This window comes from Trypanosoma melophagium (genome assembly GCF_022059095.1).
Source record: "Trypanosoma melophagium isolate St. Kilda chromosome Unknown ctg5segment0, whole genome shotgun sequence".
Classification (NCBI taxonomy): Eukaryota; Euglenozoa; class Kinetoplastea; order Trypanosomatida; family Trypanosomatidae; genus Trypanosoma; species Trypanosoma melophagium.
Genome location: NW_027125187.1, coordinates 340,950 through 365,848, shown reverse-complemented (window position 1 = coordinate 365,848; position 24,899 = coordinate 340,950). Strand labels below are relative to the sequence as shown.

The window sequence follows — 24,899 nt, the reverse complement described above, 5'->3', positions numbered from 1 at the left end:
ATATAGAGCCATTGAGGCATATATTGGGAAATATAAAATTTGTTGTTGCTTATTGAAATATAATCATATGTCAAAATATACATTTTTATAAATAATATTTGAATTATAATTTCATACATGTGTCCATACAAATGTAAACATGTTTTTATTCTCCAGGTTTGGGGTTCTATGATAGTGGGGAAACAACAACTGCAAAAATAATAAAAAAACAAGAAAAACAACAAACACAAATAGGGATATATAAATATAATAATAATAATAATAATAATAATAATAATAATAATAATAATAATAATAATAAAAGAAAGTTACCTTTATCCCGATATTATTTACTACTTTTCTGGTTGTTTATGGAAGCGTGACTTTGAGTGTGTTGTATTTCTATCCATATATCCATATATATATATATATATATATATATATATATATATATATATATATAGATAGATAGATAGATATGTCTTATTATTTTCTTATCCTCACACCAACGTCTTTAGCCCCTACCCTTTTTTCCTTTTATGTTTTTTTTTTGTCAGGCACAAGTTCATGTAAGAAAAATACACATAAAAAAAGAAAGGAGGAAAAAATAAAAAGAACAAAAAAAAAGAATTTTTTTCCTTAAAAGAAAAAAGTTATTATTCCTAATTAAATTGCCTTTTCACTTTTTCATCTTTCATGGATTTGTTTTCTACTGCACCTCTTCAACAATATTTCCTTTTGCAAATAACACCATAGCGGTGTATTTAAAAAAAAAAAGAAAAAAAAAAGATCGTCTTCAAAATATGTACAGTAATATCCAGTAAGCATATATATATATATATATATATATATATATATATATATATATATATTTGTATTATAGTTAGCAGCAGTAAGCATGCAAAAATGTTTCTATTTGAAGGAACACGCATTCCCTATCAATTGTTTCTTTTCTTTTCGTTCGATTCGTTTTCTTTTCTTTTATTTTTCTTTATACACAATTAACACAAACTCACATCAATAATGCAAAAGTGAAAAAAAAGCCCAGTAGAATTAATTAGTAGTAAATAGAAAACGGGAAATGTTAAAAATCACGAAAAAAAAAAACACACACACACACACAAACTGAAAAAAAGATAAAAAAAATTCCCTCTCTCTGTAAAAAAAAGGGGGAAGCGTAAATAAAAAAGAAATGATTTTTGTCTTCTTTTGTCCTTAATATTTTTTTTGCTCAAATATATATATATATATATATATATTAAAAAAAAAAAAAACGTAAAATAAATAACTAAATAAATATAAATATATTGATATATACGTTCTTTGTTCTCTTTTTTTTTTCCTGCTGTATGTTACGTATACGGACGTAGATATGGTCCCCGTACGTAGTGCAAATGATGAACGATATTATCTTGCTTTTGGTTATAAGCGTTTTTATTCTTTTTGTTTTCCTTTGCTTTTACTTTTATTTTTGTTTCGTTTTCTTCTTTTCTTCTGATTGCCGGGTATTTTCATTCTTTTGGGTATTCTTTTGTATTGCTTTTGCTTCCCACTCGGGAAGTACCGGAATGGATCTCTGACCAGCCCTACAGGCCCTACCCCTTTAATAACATTCTATTTTCTTTTCTCTAATATATTTTTCCGTTCTGTCCTTTTGCACTTTTTCCCTTTTTTTTGTTATTATTTTTTTCCTCTTTTATATATATTTTTTCCCGTTACTTTTCTGTGAACCGGGAGTGTTTACTTCAATTTATCTCTCAGCTTCGCTTATGTATTTCTTTTCTCTGTTTTTTTTCGTCGTTTTTCCTCCGCTTCGCCGCCGCAGAGGGCGTGGATTGGATCCACCACACACACAAACTCATACGTGGATCTTCTTTGGCGCTCTTCTTCTGATCTCCATATTGTTTCCACCACTCCCAACAAACCCATACTTTTTCTTCCTCATTAACGGCGTACACAGAGTCATATGCATATGTATACGTATACACATTTTATGTACACACAAGTAAATATATAAAAAAAAAAAAAAATGAATTTAGCTCCCTTGTACACAAAGAGATATAAATTTAAATAATGTTCCTAACCCCATTTTACCCCTTTTGTTTCCTCTATCTCCGTTCCCGCGTTCTTTGCTACCTATATCTGCTTATTAATCCCCCCTCACTCTCAGAGGTATATATATATATATATATATATATATATATATATATATATATATATATATATATATATACTCATTTACGTTTTCACCCTTTTGCGTGCATTGTACAGTGGAGAAGGGAGAAGTACTAACGCGACCACGAGAACTTAAAACACACACACCCACCCACCCAGGGAAAAAAAGTCAATAACAAGCAAAAAGAAGGTCAAAAAAGAAAAAAAATGCACAAACCAAAAGAAATAAACAAATTGTATCACAACAGTCCTTACTTCTGATAAGGGAAAACAAGGTATTTCTTTCTTTTCCACATTGCTGCACCTTTTGTTCCTCCAATATCTAGCTATGTCCCTCTCTCTTTCTCTCCTACTTCTGCAGACATACACACATATACATAAATATCCAGATACACATGCATACAAACCTGGTTTCACAGACAGGGCAAGTGAGCTTCTTTCGTCCCACGTCGGTATTCCGTGTAATTGCAAGTGTAACTGTGTGTTTGTGCGTATGTGCATGGGCGTTTTTTTTTTTCTTGTGTCTGCGCATGAGGAACGAAAAAAAAGTATGAGAGAGACACAATGAAGAAACTTCCACCCGTATCCCCTCCTCAAAAAGAAAAAAGAAGTGGAGACATCCATAGGATACCGAAATATTCATAGGAACAAGGAATTAGATTTCTTTTTGTGTTTTTCATTTTTTTCTTATGTTTTCTCTTGCCTTTTATTTAAAGAAAAATTCTTTAAAATTAATTTCTTTCTCCAATACGTATTCCCACCTAGAAAAGGGAACATTTAGCTAAGAAGTCTCTACATGAAAGGCACAGTGGCATAAGATGGTGGTGGATGTGATGATGCCGTGGAATACATTCCATCCATAGAAGGCCAGAACAAGGTGTTTCCTGCTGAAGCTGCAAAGTCAGAAGGGCGCACATTTACGGCATTTGGGGCGAGCACCAACTGCTGTCCATCTTGAAGAACAATGACGGATGGAGGCATATTCTCACTGGGGCACCCGCCAAGATGACCTGGGTGCATCACGGCATGTGCGAGTGGCTGTGGGTGGTAGGGAAATTCCATCGGGTACATGGGCGGAAGTTGTCCTAGGGCTGCGGTGAAGAAGAGCTGCGGTGGCTGTGATGGCGGTGGTGGTGGCGGTGGTGTGGCGGTGAAGACGGCGTCCAGCACTTTATACGCCGATGAAACGGACGAGGCGGCATCGCTGCTGTGGTTTGGCCCGACGGAGCAGCTGGCGGAGTCCCGCGAGCAGCCGGCCGCGCTGTTGCTGCTGTTGCTGCTGGGGAGGGCGATGTGGCACCCCCCGTGCAGGCGGCGGGGAGGCGGGAAGACACACGCACTGCGGGGGGCGGGGGCGGGCGCGGACTTTCCCTCCTCCCGCCGCCGCCGCCTCTCCCGCTTCGCCTCCTCGTTGTCGGCGTACTTCACCATCACCGGCGGGTTGCCGAAGTGTTGACTGTTGCCGTGCAGCTTCCGCAGGGCGTTGGCGGAGCAGTCGAGGCAGTCGTACTCCGCGTACACCACCCACACCGGACTGCCGTAGTGGTCCTCACGCATCGCACAGTACAGGAGCGTGCCAAAGGACGCGAGGAACTGCTCCACCTGCTGCTGCGGCACACTCATAGGGATGTTGCGAATGTAGAGCGCGTTGGAGGCACTCGCGGCGGCCTTGCCAGAGTGCTGTGAGGGGTAAATCACAAGTGTAAAGTTGTGATTGCAGGCACGCATGCTTTTACGATTCATTTCTTCATACGCCTTATACCCCTCCTCCTCCGTGTTGAAGAGTACGAAGCCAAAGCCCTTACTCTTTCCAGTGGCGGCATCCAACATTACCTTGGCACTGACTGGAGAATACCCGGAGAAGATCTGTTCCAATTCGGCATCATTCAGGTTGCGTGGGAGTTTGGCCACAAAAAGATTGCTGTACGACATTCAGTAAATCCGTTTAGTTTTCCTTTTTGAGTTTTTTTTTTTGTAAATAATAACAAAAAAGAAATTCTTCTTGGTGTGCAAGTAAGTGTGTTTTTTTTTTTTCCTTGCTTCCTTGTTTTTTTTTTTTTGAGTCTTGGTTTTTATTTTCCTCTTTTTTTGAAGTGGAAATAAAAATTTGCTTGTGAGAGTGTAGTGGTGAATTGTTTTTCTGTTTCACTCGGTGACCTTATTTTTCGTTTTCTTCCTTTTTCCCTCCTTATTTCCTTGTATTTTTATTTCCCTGAATGCACTTATGTATGTATGCTCTGTGTTTTTAAGCAAGTAAAGAAAATTAAAAAAACTTTTTTTTTCGCTTATGTTCTTCGTTCTTTTTTTTTTCTTTGCTAGTCTGTTTGCTTCTTGCCTCTTGTTCTGTAGCAATGGTACAACGAAAAGAAAAAGAGAGATGAAGGATTACCCCTTTTGTTCTTCAAATTCACCATTTAACGGTTAAAGAAGAGAAAATAAAGAGAAAAATACAGGATGTATATATGTAATATGATGCAGAAAACCATATATATATATAATACCATTGTTACAAATATGTTCGTACACTTCTTCATTATATGAATCCCCAAAACCTGCAGAGAATCAGAAACAAAAAAAAAACCCGCGCAGTTCTCAGCCGTCTGAAGCAAAAATAAAAAAAAAACATAAAATGACAACAAACAAGAAAAGAAAAAAATGAAAGGTTCTTACTCATACAGTAGTATTAGTGTTACAATATCCGCGACTCCATGTATAAGTAAGGAAACGCAAAACAAATGAAAAAAAGAAAGAATTCCAGCGCATTCCCCGTGCAAAAAAAAAAAAAGAAAATGATCAATGAGTAAATGAAAGCGTCACGAAATAATAATAAAAAGAACTGAAGCAAAAACAAAAAGTAAATAAAAATCAGATAATGAAAGGCACACACAGACACAGGGGAAGAGAGAGAAAGAGAGAAAGAGATAGACAGATAGAGAAGAAGATCAAATATATTCCATGAGATATTCCTTCCTTCTTCTTCTGAGAGCTCCACATTCTCACTTCTTTATTTTTCATTCCCTCCTTCAATTTAATTTCATCTTCAAAAATAATCTCCACTACGTCGCTGGGAGGAAGCCCATCAGTAAATACATAGATAGCTACAAGAAAATATCTTCATTTGGATACGTACAACCACACAAACATTCCATAGGTGTGCATATGTACACAGTGTTGTAGATCCACAGAGAGCTGTATATACCGTACGGAGTAATTTATAGAAACGAAAGAACAGAAAAACTTAAAAGAAAACATCAACTGAAAACAAGGAAGAGAGCATCAACAGAAATAGAAAAAAAAAGAAATGAACCCCTTCACTAGGTCACGCTGTAGCCCAACAGCAATTTGGAAGAGAGGCAGCAAAAGTGCGTGGCAACATAAAAAGTAAACAGCAAGAAGAACAATAATCGCAATAATAACGTCAACAATAGTACAGAGAAGGAATTTCTTGGTTTTTCTTTCCTTCTCTCGTTTTGTCTTCACTTGCCTACACCATATAAGGAAATATATATATTCATCTGCCAAGTCCAGAAAAATCAGGTATTTTTCTTCTCCATTATCTAAGGTCAAACCAATGATTAGACAGTGGCCCAGAGACACAGACAAACAAAAAAATTTGGACGTATAATACTTTATATTCTTTTTTTTTTGTTTCAGGAAGAACTTCTTATGTAAGAAGAAAAAACTACTTGTGGTGCATATACACTCTTAGCTGATTGTCGCCAGGAAGCGACACGACCTCCACCTCCCAAGTGAGTATAAAGCAAAAAAAAAAAAAACATACGCACACCAATCTGACGTCGAAGAAGGGATAAATAGGTAAATATTTATATACATACATGCCCAGCAGCATCCTTCAGAATGCTACTGCTAAAGCACAAAAAATGTAGTAGCAACGACAGGAAGCAAGAAAAATAACAGCAAAAGTATCCCCCCCCTCAAAAAAAAAAAAAAAAAAACTTACATGAAAGTGTATACAACAAAAAGAAAAATCATTACGTGTATAAGTTTCCATTACGACAATGATAAAAAGGCATAATAATATAGCTGAACCAAAAGAAGTAAACCATGTTTCAACAAGAAAAAAATATATATATGAATGCACGCCCATATATATATATATATATATATATATACTGCGAATTCCCAAACCAATGGCTTATCCTCCACTTCCTCCTTGACAAGCCAACAAGCGAAAAAACAAAAAAGAAAGAAGAGCAGTCCTGTTCAGTCCTCATACATAAATCCGTGCACACTGTACGGGTCGTGGCGGAAGCGGGACGGGTAGGCGGGCGGCAGCATCAACTCCGTCTCGACGGCCTCCGCGTACGGCGGCGGCGGCGGCATTTCGCCCTCGTCGACCCGTGCGGCCTGCGGCTCCGCGTCGCCGTGCGAGAAGGCACAGTTCTCCCCGAAGGGACACGCGAGGCCCATCGTGTAGTTGCGGCACATGCGGGTGCGGAATTTGTAGTGATAGAATCCCCTCGGCTTTCGGCGGGACACCGTAGTGCTTTCGGACCGGGTATCAGAGTTTGTGGGTAATCGCATGCTTTGTCTTTCTTTTTTTTTGTGCTTGCTTGTGTTTTTTTTTGTGTGTGTGTTTACTTCTTCTTTTGAGCTCCTCAGCTTTCCCTGTCCTATAGGTTGTTTTATTGTGAATAGGTTTATATAAATAAATATAAATATAAATATAAATATAAATATATTTATTTAACAAGAGATAAATAAAAAAAGGAAAAAAGAGAGACATGTAACGAAATATTCGAGTGTCATTATCAGTCTAATAGTGTAACAAGCGGGCAAGTTGTTAGACCAGGTGGGGATTCACTGCCCGTGTTCCCCGTCCTGTTTTTTTTATGGTTTTGTACTTTCTCCATTTGTCTTCTTTACCGAGTGAGATAAGTTAAAGAAAAGCGTAAAGAAGAGACGGCAAAAAAAAAAAAGAGGAATATATATATATATATGTATATAAGACTATTCTCACCTCATTTCGTCCGCCTGGTCCATTTTTTTTCTCCCGCTTCCCGCTTCCTTCTTTTCTTTCCTTCTCAACAAATCCTCCTCATTGCCTTTATGTGCCTTTCAGAGCACGTGTTTATACGCTCCTTCTCTATTTCCCTTCACACATTCACACACACACACACACACCCATAATTCTTACACTTCTCTGTTTACAAAAAAAAAAAAGAATATGTGTTATTTGTATGAATGGCCTCACGGTTCACGACACCCCATTCACATTGTCTGCACCTCATGGGCGTGATGAGTGTATGCGCTGCAGTGAATAATCGCGTCGGCCCGCGTGATACGACACAAACAAACAAACAAACACATACATTTCACAAAGGTGCATTATATTTACAGTGAGTGAAGAAGAGAATAAGCGACACAGGCGCAGAGAGATAGATAAATGAGAAAACAAAAACAAAGGAGCAAAAATAAATAAAAACAAAACAAAGGAAAATGAGAAAAAAAATGCGGGTATACAGCAAATAAAAAAAAAAAAACTGGGGTACATATGATGATCAAGACCCAGGGCACGGCTATGAAGAAACCGGAAGAAAAAAAGTGGTGTGATAACACAAAATGAAATTTTTTTTCCGTTTTTCTTTTCTTATCTCTTACCACTGCTGCTGCTGCGTTACAGTCGTGCAATCAAACACACACACACACACGTATCTTTCCATCATCTTAGTTGCCTACTCGCCTTTTTTTCATAATTCCCCTGTGGATTTTTTTTTTTGCTTAAAGCCCCGCTGTACATTTTTCCGATTTTTTTCTCACCCTCCATATCTTTATCCCCATACAAAAATACTGAAATAAAGAAAATGTAAAGGTGATTGAAAAAAAAAGAAAGAGAAGAATATTAACTGTGTACAAAATCGACAATTTTTTCTTTATTCTCCCCATAGTTACAATTTCATTTTTTTTTTTTGTACTGTATTCCCCTTCTTTTTATTCTTGCTGCACGTATGTGTACGGGGGAATTAACAATAATAATAATAGTTTGGAGTGTATGTTGTGGTACTGTTCCCCATTGTACCCTTTTGTCCTTTTTTCCTTTCAAATAAAACAAAAAACAAAACAAAACAAAAAAAAAACAAGAAAAAAAACACAACACGGAAAAAAAATGGGGTGTAAATAGATTTGGAAAAACACACACACAAAAAAAAAGTAAAACAAAAAAAGCAAAAATAAAAAAAAAAACTGAAAACAATGAAAAAGAAAAACAAAGGATGAAAACAGAGATGGGTGGCGCCACAGATAGCAAGCCTCACCTTCGGGCGCAGAACCAGAGAAAGAGACGTGAACAGGAAAAGAGAGAGAGATAGAAAACCAGCAAGAATGGTAAATAGATGTATACAAAACAAGGATGGAAACACAGAATCTCGCAACAAAGTCATTACATATATATACATATATATATTACCTCCTTTTCAGCTCATCGCACTTTGCATGTATTCAGTTCCATGAGTTTCACGTAGGCGTATTTTGTCTTCCTTTATCATTCCATACTTTACTTTTTATTCTTTGTTTTCCAACCTCCTTCCATTATTCCTTACTGTTTTTTTTTCTCTTTCCCTCCCTCTCTCTCTCTTTTACTTTTGACACTCTCTTTTTTTCCTTATTACGACGCACTTGGTGATGACTTCTGTCTCATCGCGTTGGCAAAAGACTCATGTGTCAAATACCGATTTGGGTGCATATATATATATATATTCTTCATCTGAAGCATTATACGTTCTCTCCCATCTCATACGTTCTCTTTCTTCCTTCCTTCCTTTCTTCTCTATTCTTCGAACAATACTCCACTGAAGCTGTACGGGTCGTGGCGGAAGCGGGACGGGTAGGCGGGCGGCAGCATCAACTCCGTCTCTACGGCCTCCGCGTACGGCGGCGGCGGCGGCATTTCGCCCTCGTCGACCCGTGCGGCCTGCGGCTCCGCGTCGCCGTGCGAGAAGGCACAGTTCTCCCCGAAGGGACACGCGAGGCCCATCGTGTAGTTGCGGCACATGCGGGTGCGGAATTTGGAGAAGTCAACGCCTCTGCGGCCGTACCGGGCGACGGTGTTGAAACTCACGCTGTTCTCGGAGCGGGCGTCAGAGCACGTTGGGGTTTGTGGGTGCATGGCTGGATGGTACTTTTTTTTTTTTTCGCTGTTCTTTTCCTTTCTTTATTTCTTTCTTTTTGTTCACTGTTGGTTTGGATCGAATATTGGATTGAAACTTGAAAAAAAAATTGCGCTTGTGCTTGCTCAATGGAGATGTTCTTTCGTACGATGGGTTTTTTTTATTATTATTATCACAGGCAAAATAATAATAATAATAATAATAATAATAATAATAATAATAATAATAATAACAAAGGAAAAAATGAAAAGGGAGCAAAAAAAAAAAAAATAAAGGGAAGGGGACCAAGAATAATAACAACAATAACAAAAAAGCAACGACAATAAATGCAAGAGTGAAAAAAGATCAAGTACAACTTTGCAAGGGAATGAAGCTACAATATGTATAAAAGAAAATAAAATTCCACATCAATAAAGTACGGAACTTTCGTTTTACTCTTCCCTTTTTGATTAGCTCCTCTCTTTTTCACGATAAAAATGTCTCTCTACACATAGAGGGGGATTGCTCTAGTATTCATCATCACCAGTCTCACACACAAAAAAAAAAAGAAAAAACAGAAAACAGAAAAAGAGGAAGAGTGAAATGTGGTTTACACTGGGGGTGGACCACCATCATTACTAATATCGTGAGTAGAGGGGTCCGAAAGGGATAGAAAGAGTTGCTGCCGCTGCTGAGGTGCGCCTTCGATATATCCACTAAAGTTAATATTGGATAGAAACAGTTCATGACTCTGATCCTTATACTTGGACCATACCCTACTTTCAGCGAGAATAGCATCCAACTTGACTCCATACACAGGATCCTCAACACTAGCCATCGTCTTTAATACTTTAATAATTAACGCACGTACAGCAGCAGGAGATTGATCCCCACATGTTTGTGGTGTAACACCTACCTCCAATAACTCCAATAAATGTTGTGGAAGTTGATTTTGCAAAGCAAGACGTATCATATTAGCTCGTTCTGAGGAACGAGAGAGTAAACGCTCCATTGTATCCATTAATAAAGGGAGTTGAGGTAAGCCTGCCTTCATATATGCTAGTAAGGAAGCAACAGGATCAAAACCCGCAAAGCTTTCTACACATATACGAGAACCACACTCTTCATGTACCCACTTAAGGGCATTCCCAGCTACTATTTCTTGTTTTGATTCTAATAACTCAAACAGTTTTTGCGCGTAACCAAGTGAAAAAAGATGATCTGCCAAAACAGGGGATGTTTGTAGTAGTCGTAATCCTGCATCTGCAATAAGAACGATCATTTCTGTATTTATATTCTCTATTGGTTTACCACACTCAGCTACAAATTTCTCCAAAAGTGCTAAAAGAAATTCTTTAGGTTTACGTACACTCCATCCTGGTTGACTTAGGTAGAGTTTTAAATATACACCTCCTATTTGCAAGTCTTCACCTGATTCTGCTAAAATATTCTCTGGAATTTTCCAATAAGCTGTTGGATCATGCTCTAACAATTCAAAAATATCTGATTGACAAGCAGTACATATTTCTACAAAACGTGCTTTACGTTCTTTATTCCACACAAGTTCAGGAGTTTCTTGCCAAGTAGTTAAAAGTTGACAAGCATTAACAGAACTCTCTTTCATCATATCTAAAAATACAGAAGGAATAAGTTTTGAAGCACGTAAGAAAAGTTTAGGACCACACAGTTTATCTGAAAACCCTTTAGCTAAACAGGCACAAACATCTTCCTTACACTCTTGCAGTGAAGATGTAGCAAGAATACGTAATAACACAGCATACAATCCATGATCTAATGCTTGCTGTACTACTCCACAATTTGAAAGGGCAACTCTTAGAAAAGACACACAGCTCGGTTCTACGACTTCACCACCACGATTAATCCCAAGAATTACTTCTGTTACTGCTGTATCACACTTACCAATAGCTTCTAAACAATTTAAATGATGAGAAACTTTTTCAAGTAGTTCAGAAGTCTTCAAAATGAGAGTGATATCATTGTATGAGAACCATTTTAAAAGTAGATTCACATTTTGTTCTATAGTAGTTGTAACATCCTTATTTGGATAGGCAATAAGAATATTTTTCATAGCTTCTACTACTAAAATTACTCCCGTAGAACTATTATTGTTTAACTGATAATTCAAAAATTTTATCATGGCAGCACAAAATGCTGCAGGATCTTCAATTGAAAAATTCGGTTGTTCATTATACAAACGAACAAAAATACTACCAACTATAAGTTCTCCTTTGTGTGCAGAATAAACAAAATGATTATCTGTAAAAGATGGTGAACCTTCACTAAACATACCTGAATCACGACATTTTTCAGAATTTATAGTAAGCATTTCTTGTAATTCATGACGGCAAGAATTATCCCATAACATATATGGTGTACTATGATTGCTATTTATAAGTTTTAATATTTCATCTTCACCATGAGGAATAAGTCGCATTTTTTGAACAATATATGGGGTTAAAAGTTTTTGTAACATATGAATCATTTCAGTATTTGGTTTTGTCTTTGGATACTCACTATTTGGTTGAATTCCTACTAAAGCATAAATAGCTTGAAGAGCATAGACTGCTGCCCTGTTTGCGAACAATTGTTTATGATGCTCTTCCTGCATTTCTACTCCACTTTCATTTAATGTATAATCATAACGAAATAGGAATAACATTAAATGCCAAAGAGCTCCTTCTTTTAAAAGACGTTCCTGTAAAGTATCATCAACGCAGAAAGATTGACATGCTTGAATACAAGCACGTGATAAAGCTACTGATTTTTCATAAGCAATACCCTTAGCTATAAGATGACAAATAATAGGATTACTAGCAATATGATGTCTACAATCAGGAAATTCTGCAGCTACACGAAAAGTATGTATACAATGTTTTGCAATTTTTACTTGATTTAAATCATCTGTGGAATTGGGTGTAATAACTTCAAAACAACGTTGCATAACATTTGATAAAAGTTCAATACCACCTTCTGCTTGTAATTCATCAGCGTTAAGTGGAACATTTTGAACTGTAAAGTAACATAATTCTGTTGCTGGTTCCATAAGTACAACATCTTTTCGTAACATTTCCGAATCTTCATATTCTCCTTTAATAAGTTTTAATAAAAGACCATATCCTGCATACTTATATTGATTCATAACATCACCGAATCTTCTAAATAAAATAGACTGTGTACGAAGCAAAAGAGCTATATTAGATGGATTAGGTTCATCTGAGGTTACATTATCTGAAACTAAAAATTCATATGCTATTTGAATACGTTCAAATTTTTCTCTTCCATCAGGATTTTTATCTGGGTGATATAATGCAGCCAATTTAAAATATGCCTTTCGTACAATTTGTGGTGTTAAATTATTCTCTTGATTCGTAATCTCCAGTTCCTGCACACAACCTTCACGGGTGAGACCACTCGGTTGTTTGCCCAGTTCTCTTCGCCAGGCGGTGAGTACTTCACGCAGGAGAGCCACCGGATCGGCGACAGGCCAATTTGGATAATGTAATTCATCGCAGAAATGACGTAAATAATATTGGGCACAAAATAATTCATCTCGAAGTTCCTTATATACAACGCCAACAATAGGACAATATTGATAAATAGCTCGGTTATTACAAATAAGTCGTGGGGAAAAATCAGAAATATGTCTAGAAATGGTTTCAACAAGAGAACGACGCATTTCGCCTCCCCAAATAGCTTCTGGTGTTTCATATTCCCCAAGAAGAACATCTGCAAAAGACTCTGGACCATGATTTGATAAATAACACACAAGAGCTGGGGGAAGTAATACACTGAGAAAACTACGTCGTATAATATCATTTTCGTGTTGAAATTGAAATCCCTGACGAGAATGAGATAAATATAATAATCTACACATTGGAAGTATATCAGATCCAGTATACATGAGTGCAAAAAAGAATACACCAGTTAGGAAAAAACGTGATAAAAGTGGATTATCTTCCATAATAACATAAAGAAGTGAATGAACACGACTACAAATAGATGGATCAAATGTTAATAATAATTGTACAATATGTGGAAGCACTTGAGGACTTGATAGATAACGTTTTACTCGTGGAAGAGGTTGCATAATAGCACCATTAGCATCTTTTGTTGGATAGTATGTACAAACTAGTAAAAATATATCAAGAATACTACATGACACCTCAGAAAACGTCATGAGTTTATTACTTTTACTTGTCACAATACCCCAACGAAGTTGTGGAACATCTTTAAATTCTTTCCATCCATTTAATCCTTGTGCCCATACTTTTGTATCATTTGTTACTTCCTTTTCAAAGTATAATTCTTTTAAACGAGTATATGAAACTGGATCTTGTTTAACACCATCTTTAGTATAATACCATTCCTTTTCTTGATCTTGTAATTCTACTGATAATCCACCAAATTCAATAGCATTAGTTGCGTTATGAAGTTGAGGTCTATCAACATGTAGATGTGCTATAGTAACTAATTCCAGAAGTGGTTTAAGTCCACCACAATCTAAGAATAATTTTACATTATGACGATCACGTAAAAGTTCTGTGATAAATTTTAGTAAATAATCTCGAAAAATTGGATCCAAAGTTCCTTCCAACATTTTTACTATGTATTCTAAATCATTAAATTGACCAATATCATTTGCATAATATTCATATAAAATAGTCATTCCATGCAAACAATCCAATTTTGTTTTATGATCTTGTGTAAGAAGAAAACGATGATACATATCATTAAAAAATTCTCTTGGTCGAGCAATAACTGGATTCTTTACTTCAAAAAGAAGACGTGGATAATGTCGTCCAATTTTAAGTTCATCATTAAGACTTGGATACCTCACTTCAAATTCACGGTAATTCCATGCAATAGTAATATCACTACGAATACCTTTTCCTAATTTAAGCGCCTGCATTTCTCCTTCTAATGCTCCTCGTAATTCTTCTCTTGTAGTGTGATTCCAAATTAAATCTGGTTGCATATGATCTTGCTTTAATTGATAAAATAGCATAGGCCAATTTAGTGTTGGTCGTACACGTACTTCTCTAGGACGAACATAATTTTTTTCATCATGATTAAAAGATGGATTATACGTCGTACCTTTTGACAAAACTTTACTTGGATGAAAATGTTTTTTAAACCAACCAATTTTAGATTCCCAAAAGGTATTAGACATTGCTACAACTTTTCGTTTACGTTTTTTTTCCATCTCATCTTCTGGTGGTTCATCCTTTGACTGAAGGAAAAGAAGTAATGCAGGTGGAAGTATACTACGCATTAAATCCTGCATATTAGTGTTTTTGTGCGTCCAATAAGCAATAAGTTGACGTGCTAGATCACGTAAATCACGGTTCTTACTAAATATAGCCAAATGAAGTTGACCAAGAATTCCACCTTCAGTTAATGATGCGTCTTGCATAGCTGAAAATTGATCACTCGTTCCTTCTTCCATAATTACACGTATAATCTGACCTGCACTATAGCTGATAGCGTTACAATTATGTTGCATAAGGTTAAAAAGATCTTTTCCATTTATATCAATCATATTTTTTATCACAGAAGTAAAAACCTCAGCTTCTGTTGTTTCACAATAAGGTGGACAAAGTGCATAAACGAAAAAATTTAATAATGATAGAACAACAAGGGATGCACTTTCTGATATTGTATAATTATGTAACATTATCATTAATTCTTTTACCAATCTTTCATGTTTAAGAATACGATTTTTGTTAATCTTTTCATGAGCTAATTCGTAATGATTATGATGTGGTGTCATGAGAACACATAAAAGATCAATTACTGCATGAGAAACTGCAAGATTATTCATCTTAAGTGCACTCATACAAACACATTCTATACTTTTAATAAGTGAAGGTACGAGTGCAGCTGAGCTAAACCCAATACGGGTAACACATAATCGTCTAAGGGCGTAAAATTGTTGTACAATAATTATTGGATTATCACTAATAGGAAAATTATTTAATAAAGCCATTAATGCTGCAAATATCATTTTTTCCCGATTTTCAGCAAATAATCCATCACGATTTTCTGTAAAACGAAGACCAGTATATTCAATATTAGCATTAAAAAATTCTACTACTTCCAAATAAGTCATAGCCACATGACCACCTCCTTTAAGAGGATCTATAAGACAATTAAGTAATGTACTTTCAATTTCCTCTGAGAGTAGAACACGGAAAGGTGCGGCACGCTTACCACGTTCTAAAGGTTTTACAACGACTGAAACATTAAGATTTTGCACGGCACTGCAACTGTGAAGAAGGTGTGCAAGTAGAGCATCCCGCACAGGGGAAGTGTAAACTTTAGTGATAGACGGTTCCTTGTACTGAATCATAAACCGCTGCTCATCCTCTTCACACCGCACCAGTGCGTACATATCAGCAAAGAAGGAAAGACTTGTGGTATTATATGTAGCAGGATCCATTTCCAGCAAACACTCCACTGTCGTAGCGAGGAGTCGTGGCAGCCGCTTTTCATGTTTTCGCGTCCACTTCTCTGCGGGAAACTCTGCGAGGGCCGCCAGTGCGTGCCGTGGGACCCCGAGGCGGTCGGCGTCGAATTGCCGGGCGGTGAGGACGCGGGCGGCGGGGGGCGGCGGGAGGCCAACGAACCGGCGGGCGGCGTCGGCGATGGCCCTCGCGACCGTCTGGGGGTCCTCCGCCGTCTCGTAGCGGTGGAGCCGCGGCTGCGGGCCGTGGAGGAGGACGAGGCTGCGGGGGCAGTCGGCCACGGCGGCGAGGCCCTTGAGGTCCATAAAGAGATATGCCCCCACCACGCGGCCGGCGGCGTCCAGCTGCTCCACCGCAATGTTCGTCACGCGGAGGCGGCAGTCGCGGTATTCCTCATCACTGCCGTACTTGCGGGCAGCGTAGAGATGATCGGAGGCGTGGGACTGGTATTGCGGGTCAAATAGGGCTCGGTTACGCTGCACATCCGTGAGTAACTCCGCACGCTCCATGGCTGTATTACACTGAAAGTTTAACGTTTCACTTTTCCCTGTTTTGCCAGTGGTTACCGAAAAATCAGTCAAGCTATGGGGGGTTGGTACAACATCCACCAGATGGTTTTGGTAATCCCATCGGTTAGTAACACAAAAAATACTTTGCGGATTAATTGTCGCTATATGCCTACTTCCAATACAAAAGATGCGCATGTACTTTCCTTTCCATGAATTTTTGATGACTGTGTGACGAGAACTATATTCCTCAAATGAACCACGTGATCCAGTTTCACGGTTAAGAATACGTGGCACACCTGTCTCTTTGACATTCATTTTGTTGCTATGTTTTGACTAAGACGGTATTCTACATATATTTATAAAATATATATGTCTATACATTTGAGTGTAAATATAATGCAAGAAAGCAAAAAAAAAAAAAAACAAGAAATTAAAAATTAAGAAAACATTACCTAAAATTTTCTTTTCTTTTAAATAATATTATAGTTAATTGCAGATAATTTATTAATAAATACAACAGAGGAATCTTTTTTTAAACACAAATTTCAATTTAATATAAGGGTAATAAGGAATTTCCAGGTAAACATACGCAATTACACCAATGTTAAACCCCTTTACCCGTTGTTCTTTTATCATTCTTATTCTTTTTCTCATCAACGCTATTGTTTACGCGACCTATACGCTCTTGTTACTCCCGAAGCAAATAATGCTGCTACTGAAACAGTACTTACAGTAAAAACACCTAACATACCCCATGAAATTTGGTGACCAGTAACTTTTGATGATGTCATCGCCAACAAACGTTCCCAGCGGCTATGTAAGACGCGTCCTACAACGCTGTATTTCGAAGTTGAAGTGATGATAACAGTAACTGTATCTCCCATTCTGGCATCTTTAGGATCAACAAGCACTTGAACATAATTTTTTGTGTGTCCAACAAGGTGATGCTTATCGTGAGCTATCTCCAGTAACGTAACACTATGCACCTCACCGACCATGTTATCGTAGGTACGATATGAATTAAAAAATTCTGTCAGTTCAGATGTACGTTGTTTTGCTATTTCTTTGGATATTTGTTTCATGGCTGCAGCAGGGGTATTACGACGAGGGTAAAAACGAGTAATATTCATCATAGGAAATAAAATCTTTTTACAAAGGTCCATCGTCTCGTGCCACTCTCTTTCTCCCTCACCAGGGAATGCACAGATAATATCAGTGGCTATAGAGACATTTGGTACAATATGGCGGATATGTTCTACGCATTCAAGAAATTCTTCAACACTGTATTCCCGTTGCATGGCATCTAAAATTCGATTAGAACCAGACTGTACAGGAATATGTACAAACTCATAAACATTTGGATGTTTAAGAAGTTTTGCAAATTCATCCACATGACGAAGTAAATACGGTGGGTTACTCATACCTACCCGCATCATAACATTTGTCCCCTCTAACTCCTTTACAACAGAACGAAGAAGTGAAACAATGTTTGTACCAATATCAACACCATAAGCACCAACATCTTCAGATGTTAATCGAATCTCTCGAACTCCTTCTCGTAGTACATCTCGTACACGTGAGGTAATACTTGAAATAGGCCAACTTCGCAGATCTCCACGTGCTTGTTTTGTTTTACAATATGTACAGTGATTTAAACATCCAACATTGATGGGAATAATTTCAATGTACTTATTCCGACGAACCTTTGGATGATCTAATGAAGGAAGTTCTTCGGATCCCTGAGTACGTTGCGTTTGTTGTTGCTCACCAGTACCAATAAGACGTACACAATTTCCCTGTAATGCTTCATACACAACATGCGCGACACGGTCGATACTTCGCACCCCAATTACACTAACATCGTCCCACTGTGTGTTCTTTGGATCTGCCTGTGGAACACATCCGGCAACGATGAGGGGTTTACCTGTAGCACGTACACGATTCATCATTGTAATGAAGTGCTCCTCACTCGGGCTCTTCACTGTACAGGAGTTAAGAAGATACACATCGGCGTGGTTAAAGACATCTGTGACGCGGTATCCCGCCTGTGTGAGCAGACCTGCCATGTACTCCCCATCACTCACGTTATGACCGCAGCCGAAGGTGTGCACAAACACCGTTGCGTTGCCGGGAATACCGTCGCCGTAGTCGTCCTGCGAGGCCGTTGGGTCCCGCCGCCGTCGGGAATTCACAAAAGTTGACCGCCCGGCGCCAGCCGCAGCCGTAAGGCCGCCACTGCCGTTGGCAAAGGCGTCTTCCATGTCCACATTCTCCATCACAGAGAGAGAGAAAGGGTGAGAGGGAGAAAAAGAAGGACGAGCGGAGAAGTAAAACCAGCCCCCTACAAATATGCCATAATAAAAAAGAAAACAGAAAAAGAAGATTTTTTTTTTTGTACCTGAGAGAGATCAAGCAAATCACACAGAAAGAATAATAATGAAAAACCAAAAAATAATAATAGATAATAGTGAGATAAACATAAGGAAGGAGCAAAAAAAAAAAAAAAACACAACACCTTTACGGTGATAAAAAGCATGTGTATTCAAACACAGTCACAAACATAGATACTCTTTTTTTTTGTATTCGTAAAAAAAAAAAAAAGGTGGCATTTCCAGATTCCCCTTTTCTTAAAGTGAAGACAGCAATAACAATAAGAAAATAGATATAAATAGAGGTTAAGGATCCTGGAAAGATTGAGTTACGGAGTTTCCTAGTTCCACATATCTTCTTTTTTTTTTAGTTTACAAGATTTCTTCTTCCAATGGAAAATATAGTCTCAAGACGAAACGTAACATGATAAAGCAAACGTCTATTACTAATAGCAAAATCAAAAAAACATCAGAGCCTAGCATGAAAAGTCTAAAATGCCGTGTTTTAATATTTGCTAACTGTTGAAGTAATGCATCACTTTTAGCACAATACCAAGATAAAAGTTGATCCAATGAATTGTGTTTCTCTGTAAGTTCATAGTATTCATCTAACCAAGGCATTTCCCATAAGAATTCGGGTGTATCACGTAATGCCGTAATAGCTACAATTGATAAATGGATTTCTCCCTCAAGATGTGCAATTTGACGTCGTGTAGAAAAATAATCAAGAAGTCCTCTAATATCAGAAGGTATTGATAATACTTGTTTCTGTAATTTCTGTGTCATACTATCAAAGAAATCAACAACTGCTGTACGTCCAAGTGAATAAGAAACAGTTAACATAATTTGAGTCCGAAGTGGATTAACATCTGGAACAAGATAGTGATCAAAACAGAGATTAGTAGCAAATCTATCAAGAGCATCCTTTCTTGTGGAAGCTGAACTTGAATCATATTGCTCATCTGATTCATAGGAACACCAAAAAGGAAATAATTCATCAATATTCTTTTGAGAGTAACGTTCTTTAATTGCTTCACTAACATATGAGCATCCAGATGACAAAAAATCATCTTCTACTATCCAATGATCTCGACGATTTAGTCCCCACCATACTACAACTCCATATGGAAATAGAAATAAATCAAAAACACGTTGTGATGAAACATGTAATACATCAAAAATAAGAGAAGCCTCATATCCACGACGTTTATAAATAGCTGCAAGAGCGTCTACATCAAATCCATTGGCTACGTAACTATAGCTAATACTTCCAATACGACTAGAAATAGCATGATAACCACGTGGACCTCGAATAGCGCGACGTCCTTTAGTCCTTTGTAAAGGTTGACGTAGTGTTACACGATCATCTACAGGTGATACAGCAAAAATTGATTGATAACCTTGAAGATAATCAAGAACAGTTCCATTTGTCGCCGCAAATTGTTCATCCCACTGTAAAGCTTCACGAATTGACTGAAGTGTTACACTACCAGTAGGACTATTAATAATAACGTTAATAATATGATTTCTTGGATCTTCCGGTGCTTCATATTTCATTCGTTCCACCACATTAGTCTTATTTTCTGTTGCACTATCACCTACTCGAAGCTCCGTTAAATCAGAACCTACATCACTAACATTCTTCATTTCTACAGCAACTGGTTCTTCCCTTTTTAAGGTCTCAGTATCGTTACTAGGTGGAAGCAGTAATAAGGGTGGAATAATTTCATTATCTTCCTCAATGACGGGATTAGACTCTTCCATTTCAGTATCTCCAATTGGTTGTAATAGACGATCGTGCAAACGTTTTGAAGAGCTTGCCCAATCTATCAAAGAGTCACTAGGAGCACTCGAAATTTCAGATTGAACCACTTGCGCAATTCTATCTTCATAGTATGGGTGGTAACTTTGATATGGACTACGCGGTTTAGACACTACTGAACCCTCATGGGAGGTGTTGGCAGACTCTGTACTGTCACTTTGAGAACGACTTCTAGAGTGAAATGGTGAATCCACTTTCTCATCTTCCATATGGTGGTGTTTCGGCTTATACTTTCGTTGTTTTTTCTGCTGCTGCTGCTGCTGCTGCCGCTGTTGTTGTTGTTTTTGTGAGTGCTCATATCTTTTTTCCTCTTCCTCCTCCTCATCTCCATCCCTTTCGCTTCCACTTCTCTTCTGCTGCTCGGTGTCTAGCCCTGAGATGGTGGGAGTATCCATCTTCCGTGAGCTCCAGTGGGGCGGGGACTTTGACTGCTCGTAGTCGGAGCTGCTGCTGGGCGAACTGAAGGCGGAGTCGGGGCTCTCACCGCCCCCACGCCGCCCACTCATTACTCCACAGCAGCACCTGAGAAACTAAATCATATATATATATATATACCACCATACCCAAGTGAAAGAGAGAAAAAGAAAAAGAAAATGTTTTTTGAGGAGGTATTTGTACGGAAGAAAAGAGATGGATAAAAATAAAAACAATACAGAAGAGTTGAATAAAGAACTACAGCAAATAAATAAATTAAAAAAATAACAGTAGTTGTACCATGCTCTGACCAATAGACGACACATCCTATTAACAGTGAACAAAATCTGGGAAACAAACAAACAAAAAAAAGGTTTCCACAACCACACAGACACAAACAAATAGAGTGATAAAAATAAATAAAAAGCTAAAGAAGAATACAAGAAGTAACAAAAAAAAAAAAAAAAACAGTATTCTCCCATTAACTATAACATAGTCACAGTCACAATAACACATTACAGAGGATTCGTGTCGTTACATTCTTCTCATTCCTTCTCTGTACCTACTCTACAACTACTAAAGAAACGTAATAACAAAACGTTACTTAATACCATCACACCTTCATACTCAATAAATAAATAAATTTAGGAATATATATATATATATATATATATATATATATATTCAGCCCAAAACAAATAACCCTACTCAGACCCTCTTCCCCCACACTCCCCAAAATGCCCAACTCTTCACTTGCTACAAGTCACAAATAAAAAATATAAGAAAATAATGCTCCAAAAAGAAGAACAATATAAAAAAAAATAGGAAGATTAGACTCCTTATTTTTTTTCTCTCGTTTTCTTTCTACTAACTATCATATATATTGAACTCAATCTAGTAACCGAAACCCACACGAGTTCCGTGATGAGGTGCTATTATAGGCTGTAAAAGAGAAAACACACCGAAGCTAACCGCCATCATTGGTATTTCTTTTCGCAAGGTCGGAAGCAATCCTCTACAAATAGCGGAATCATGAATAACAGTTTGATGGTAAGCATGAGCTGATAATGGGTAACAGAGAGTAGATGCGACACCAGCAGCAACACCACCTACCAATGTATTACCAAGAGCTACAGTAGCATAGTTCCCAGCATTAAATATATCTTTACCATTTTTATCTTTTTCTATATGAATTGGAATTATGCGATTACGCTCACAGAAACGTCGTAACCCTTCGAAAACGGTCATAAGTGTTCCAAAGTAAATAGCGTTAGCCATAAGAGGAGGTGTGGTATAGAAAAACTGTAATACTGTCTTACTTTTGAATCTTTGACATGTCTTCAAAAAACTCTCACCTGTACGAAGGCATTCATCACGTACACGATTTACAGGATTGCATATGAGACGCATCATAAATCCAGCGAATGTTCCTAGTACAAATGTTGTAAATGCCTTAAATGCGGGATCACGTTCTGTACCAGGCAATAATTGTGAAGCCAGTGGGACATAAAACCACATGAGTAGACCAAATTGTGGCATACGTCGGTAGCATGCTTGAGCCGGACCCTTTACACCTCCTTTATCAAATGGAATTACTGCTGCTCGTCCAGCTAATCCTGCTAAGCCACCACTGAGGAAGACAAAGGGATCGGTAAAAATAATTGAACTTCGGCGTTGGATCTTGTTCAGTCGATCAAATGTCCATGCAACCCCACTAAAGAAAACAGCGAAGCACATAGCTGCAATTAAACAACTACTTTTCTACTGGATACACAACCACAATACTTTTAAGACACCAATGATATTTATAATTTTAGTTTGCTCTTACTTTTTTTTTCGTTTTCTCCTAGAGTGACGCTACCGAACTTCTCACCACCCTTACCCCACTAAATCTCTAATACTTCAATTATTGCAGTCACTCTAGAAAAAAAAGAAAAAAAAAGTACAATTATTAGGGTAACATTTTCCCTAGCGTATTTATACTCCCGTACAAAGAAGTATATCACAACACAAATTTCTCAACAATAATTCACAGGGTACACCACACACTCAATGTAACGTCAGTCATCATGAAGCGAAGCAAAGAAACAAAAAAGAAGACTTCAAGTCGTTAACCAGCTAATCGATTCGTTTGCACTCTTTTATTCTCCTTCTTTTGTGGTTCTTCTCTACTCCTTATTCTTTTTTTTATTACTTCTTTTTTCTCACTTCATTCCCTCCTCCCCCACACCACAACACAACAGCGATACGTGGCACAAGAAAAATACAATCACCAACTCGTCACATACACTTTCGGAGAAAAAAGTGAAAATCAAAAAAAAAGGAAAAGATAAAGGAGGAGAAAGAAAGATTCACCTCTCTTAAAATAAATAATAAGCAATGGGAAGCGGTATCCTTCAGGGATTTTTTTTTTCTGAGAGTGTCTTGTACAACTATGCCCTCCCTATACACACCCCGCCCCCGACCCCTCTTTCCTCAATTTGACTCTTTTTCTTTTTTTAAGAGGGAGTACCCTATCATTTCTTTACTTTAATTGACCTGTCCTTCACCATCGTAGCCCTTTGGATGGAGTTTATTGGTGCGCAAACTCACCTTTAGCTGGTGTCTGTGGTACAATCCCTGCTGCTGCTGTGCCATCTGCATGGCGGTGGCGTTCTGCACACGCATGACCTCCTGCTGCTCGCGCCTGGCGACGGCGAGTGCCTCGTGTTCGGCGGCGAGAATGGCGCGTCTTTGTGTGGCGGTGGCCTCCGCCTCCCGCCGGCGGGGGAGCGGGACGTCGACTTCGCGGCGCAGCACCGCCCGACGGGGGTCCCTCGTGCTGAGTTCGACCGTCGCCGGACGCTCCGCCGCCGCGGCCCCCCCGTCGAGGCGAATTGCGTAGAAGTCGTCATACTCGGGGCCGAGCACCAGCCGCTCGTGGCTCTTCTCCCGCATGTGCGCCCGCAGGGCCTCCAGCGACTCGAAGGAGCGGGTTTTCTCGCCGCAGACCAGACAGATCAGACCATTCGTCTTGCGGGCAAGATACGAGAGGAGTCCACTTACATCACTGCAGTGGTGGCGGAGGGGGATGCTGAACTCGTGAGCCGCACTCATGTGTCGCAGGTTCTCCTCAACATCGTTCGACAAAACACCACAGAAGAGGCAACGCATTTCATTTACATCCTCTTCACGATCTTCTAATCCTACCTTGGCGGTTTTTTTAGTATTCGTAGATGAATCTGGTACCTTGAGACGTTTGGCATTATGGCGACGGTGCAGTCCAATAGCCGCACTTCCCAATGAGGTAGAAGTGAGTGCAGTTGCTGCATCAGAGTCGCGTGCGAGAATACGCTGCTCCTTTTTTATAAGATGTGCTGTTGAGCGAACATGAGCTTGTAGAGTCTGTACGGAATGAAACGTCTTTTTACACAATTTACAGGCAAATTGTGGACGTCCATCTTGATTTCCATCATCATACTCAGCCCCACGTAGGTGTTTGTACTCCTGTGCAGTCAATGGACGCTGACCTTCAACACGCAGACGTACATTGTGCAAATGATATTCTGACTCGTAGTGTTTGCGCACAGCCTCAGTTGTCTCAAATACGGCATTACAGGTCCCACAGCGTGGTAAAAGAGTTGACATTTTCTTTCTTTCACAAATATATATATATATATATATATATACGACTCTTTGGTTCGTAAAAAAAGAGAAAGACCACCGAACTGAAAGGACAGGGCCCTTATATTGACTCTTTTTATTTTAGATATTAATAAAATCAAAAAGGGGAAGAAAGAGAATGAGAGGATGAAAAAAAAAAACAAGAAAGAAACACACATACACACAGACAAACACATCACTGTAAAAATAGATACAGATGTCAAGTCTTTTTCTTTTCCCATATCATACTCACCAACTCCCGTAAAGTTGACTAGAAACAAGAAAAAAGGTAATGAGCACAAGTTAGAAACATAAATACAAAAAAAAAAACACAATTAAAAATATTATATATATAAATATACATATAAATATGAGAAAAAAGTAAAATATAAAACAAC

General features: G+C 38.2%; 8 protein-coding genes across 9 annotated transcripts; all 8 read right to left on the bottom strand.

Annotated features, from left to right (window-relative positions):
* Positions 1-2,946: 2,946 nt before the first annotated feature.
* On the bottom strand, positions 2,947-4,086 carry LSM04_002098 (RNA recognition motif domain; the record flags this gene model as incomplete). Its single annotated transcript, XM_067329549.1, has 1 exon — positions 2,947-4,086. The coding sequence occupies one exon, from the start codon at positions 4,084-4,086 to the stop codon at positions 2,947-2,949; it is 1,140 nt and encodes a 379-aa protein (XP_067187244.1).
* A 2,292-nt stretch (positions 4,087-6,378) lies between these two features.
* LSM04_003142 (E3 ligase) lies at positions 6,379-6,699 on the bottom strand (the record flags this gene model as incomplete). Its single annotated transcript, XM_067329548.1, has 1 exon — positions 6,379-6,699. One exon carries the CDS (start codon positions 6,697-6,699, stop codon positions 6,379-6,381), a length of 321 nt encoding a protein of 106 aa, XP_067187295.1.
* A 2,242-nt stretch (positions 6,700-8,941) lies between these two features.
* LSM04_004344 (E3 ligase) lies at positions 8,942-9,280 on the bottom strand (the record flags this gene model as incomplete). Its single annotated transcript, XM_067329546.1, has 1 exon — positions 8,942-9,280. The coding sequence occupies one exon, from the start codon at positions 9,278-9,280 to the stop codon at positions 8,942-8,944; it is 339 nt and encodes a 112-aa protein (XP_067187353.1).
* A 590-nt stretch (positions 9,281-9,870) lies between these two features.
* Positions 9,871-16,569, bottom strand: LSM04_007327 (DnaJ domain; the record flags this gene model as incomplete). Its single annotated transcript, XM_067329545.1, has 1 exon — positions 9,871-16,569. One exon carries the CDS (start codon positions 16,567-16,569, stop codon positions 9,871-9,873), a length of 6,699 nt encoding a protein of 2,232 aa, XP_067187500.1.
* A 344-nt stretch (positions 16,570-16,913) lies between these two features.
* LSM04_004591 (TRAM domain) lies at positions 16,914-18,530 on the bottom strand (the record flags this gene model as incomplete). The annotated part of the gene is made up of 1 exon (XM_067329544.1): positions 16,914-18,530. The coding sequence occupies one exon, from the start codon at positions 18,528-18,530 to the stop codon at positions 16,914-16,916; it is 1,617 nt and encodes a 538-aa protein (XP_067187367.1).
* A 465-nt stretch (positions 18,531-18,995) lies between these two features.
* Positions 18,996-20,951, bottom strand: LSM04_000154 (protein of unknown function DUF155; the record flags this gene model as incomplete). The annotated part of the gene is made up of 1 exon (XM_067329543.1): positions 18,996-20,951. The coding sequence occupies one exon, from the start codon at positions 20,949-20,951 to the stop codon at positions 18,996-18,998; it is 1,956 nt and encodes a 651-aa protein (XP_067187149.1).
* An 802-nt stretch (positions 20,952-21,753) lies between these two features.
* Positions 21,754-22,596, bottom strand: LSM04_001587 (uncharacterized protein; the record flags this gene model as incomplete). Its single annotated transcript, XM_067329542.1, has 1 exon — positions 21,754-22,596. The coding sequence occupies one exon, from the start codon at positions 22,594-22,596 to the stop codon at positions 21,754-21,756; it is 843 nt and encodes a 280-aa protein (XP_067187226.1).
* Positions 22,597-23,388: 792 nt separating this feature from the next.
* On the bottom strand, positions 23,389-24,486 carry LSM04_000812 (the record flags this gene model as incomplete). Of its 2 annotated transcripts, XM_067329540.1 has the most annotated exons (2): positions 23,906-23,932; positions 23,977-24,486. In XM_067329540.1, 2 exons carry the CDS (start codon positions 24,484-24,486, stop codon positions 23,906-23,908), a joined length of 537 nt encoding a protein of 178 aa, XP_067187191.1. The 2 variants fall into 2 exon arrangements, with proteins under 2 accessions (XP_067187192.1, XP_067187191.1); XM_067329541.1 differs by having other exon boundaries at positions 23,389-24,486.
* Positions 24,487-24,899: the final 413 nt, after the last annotated feature.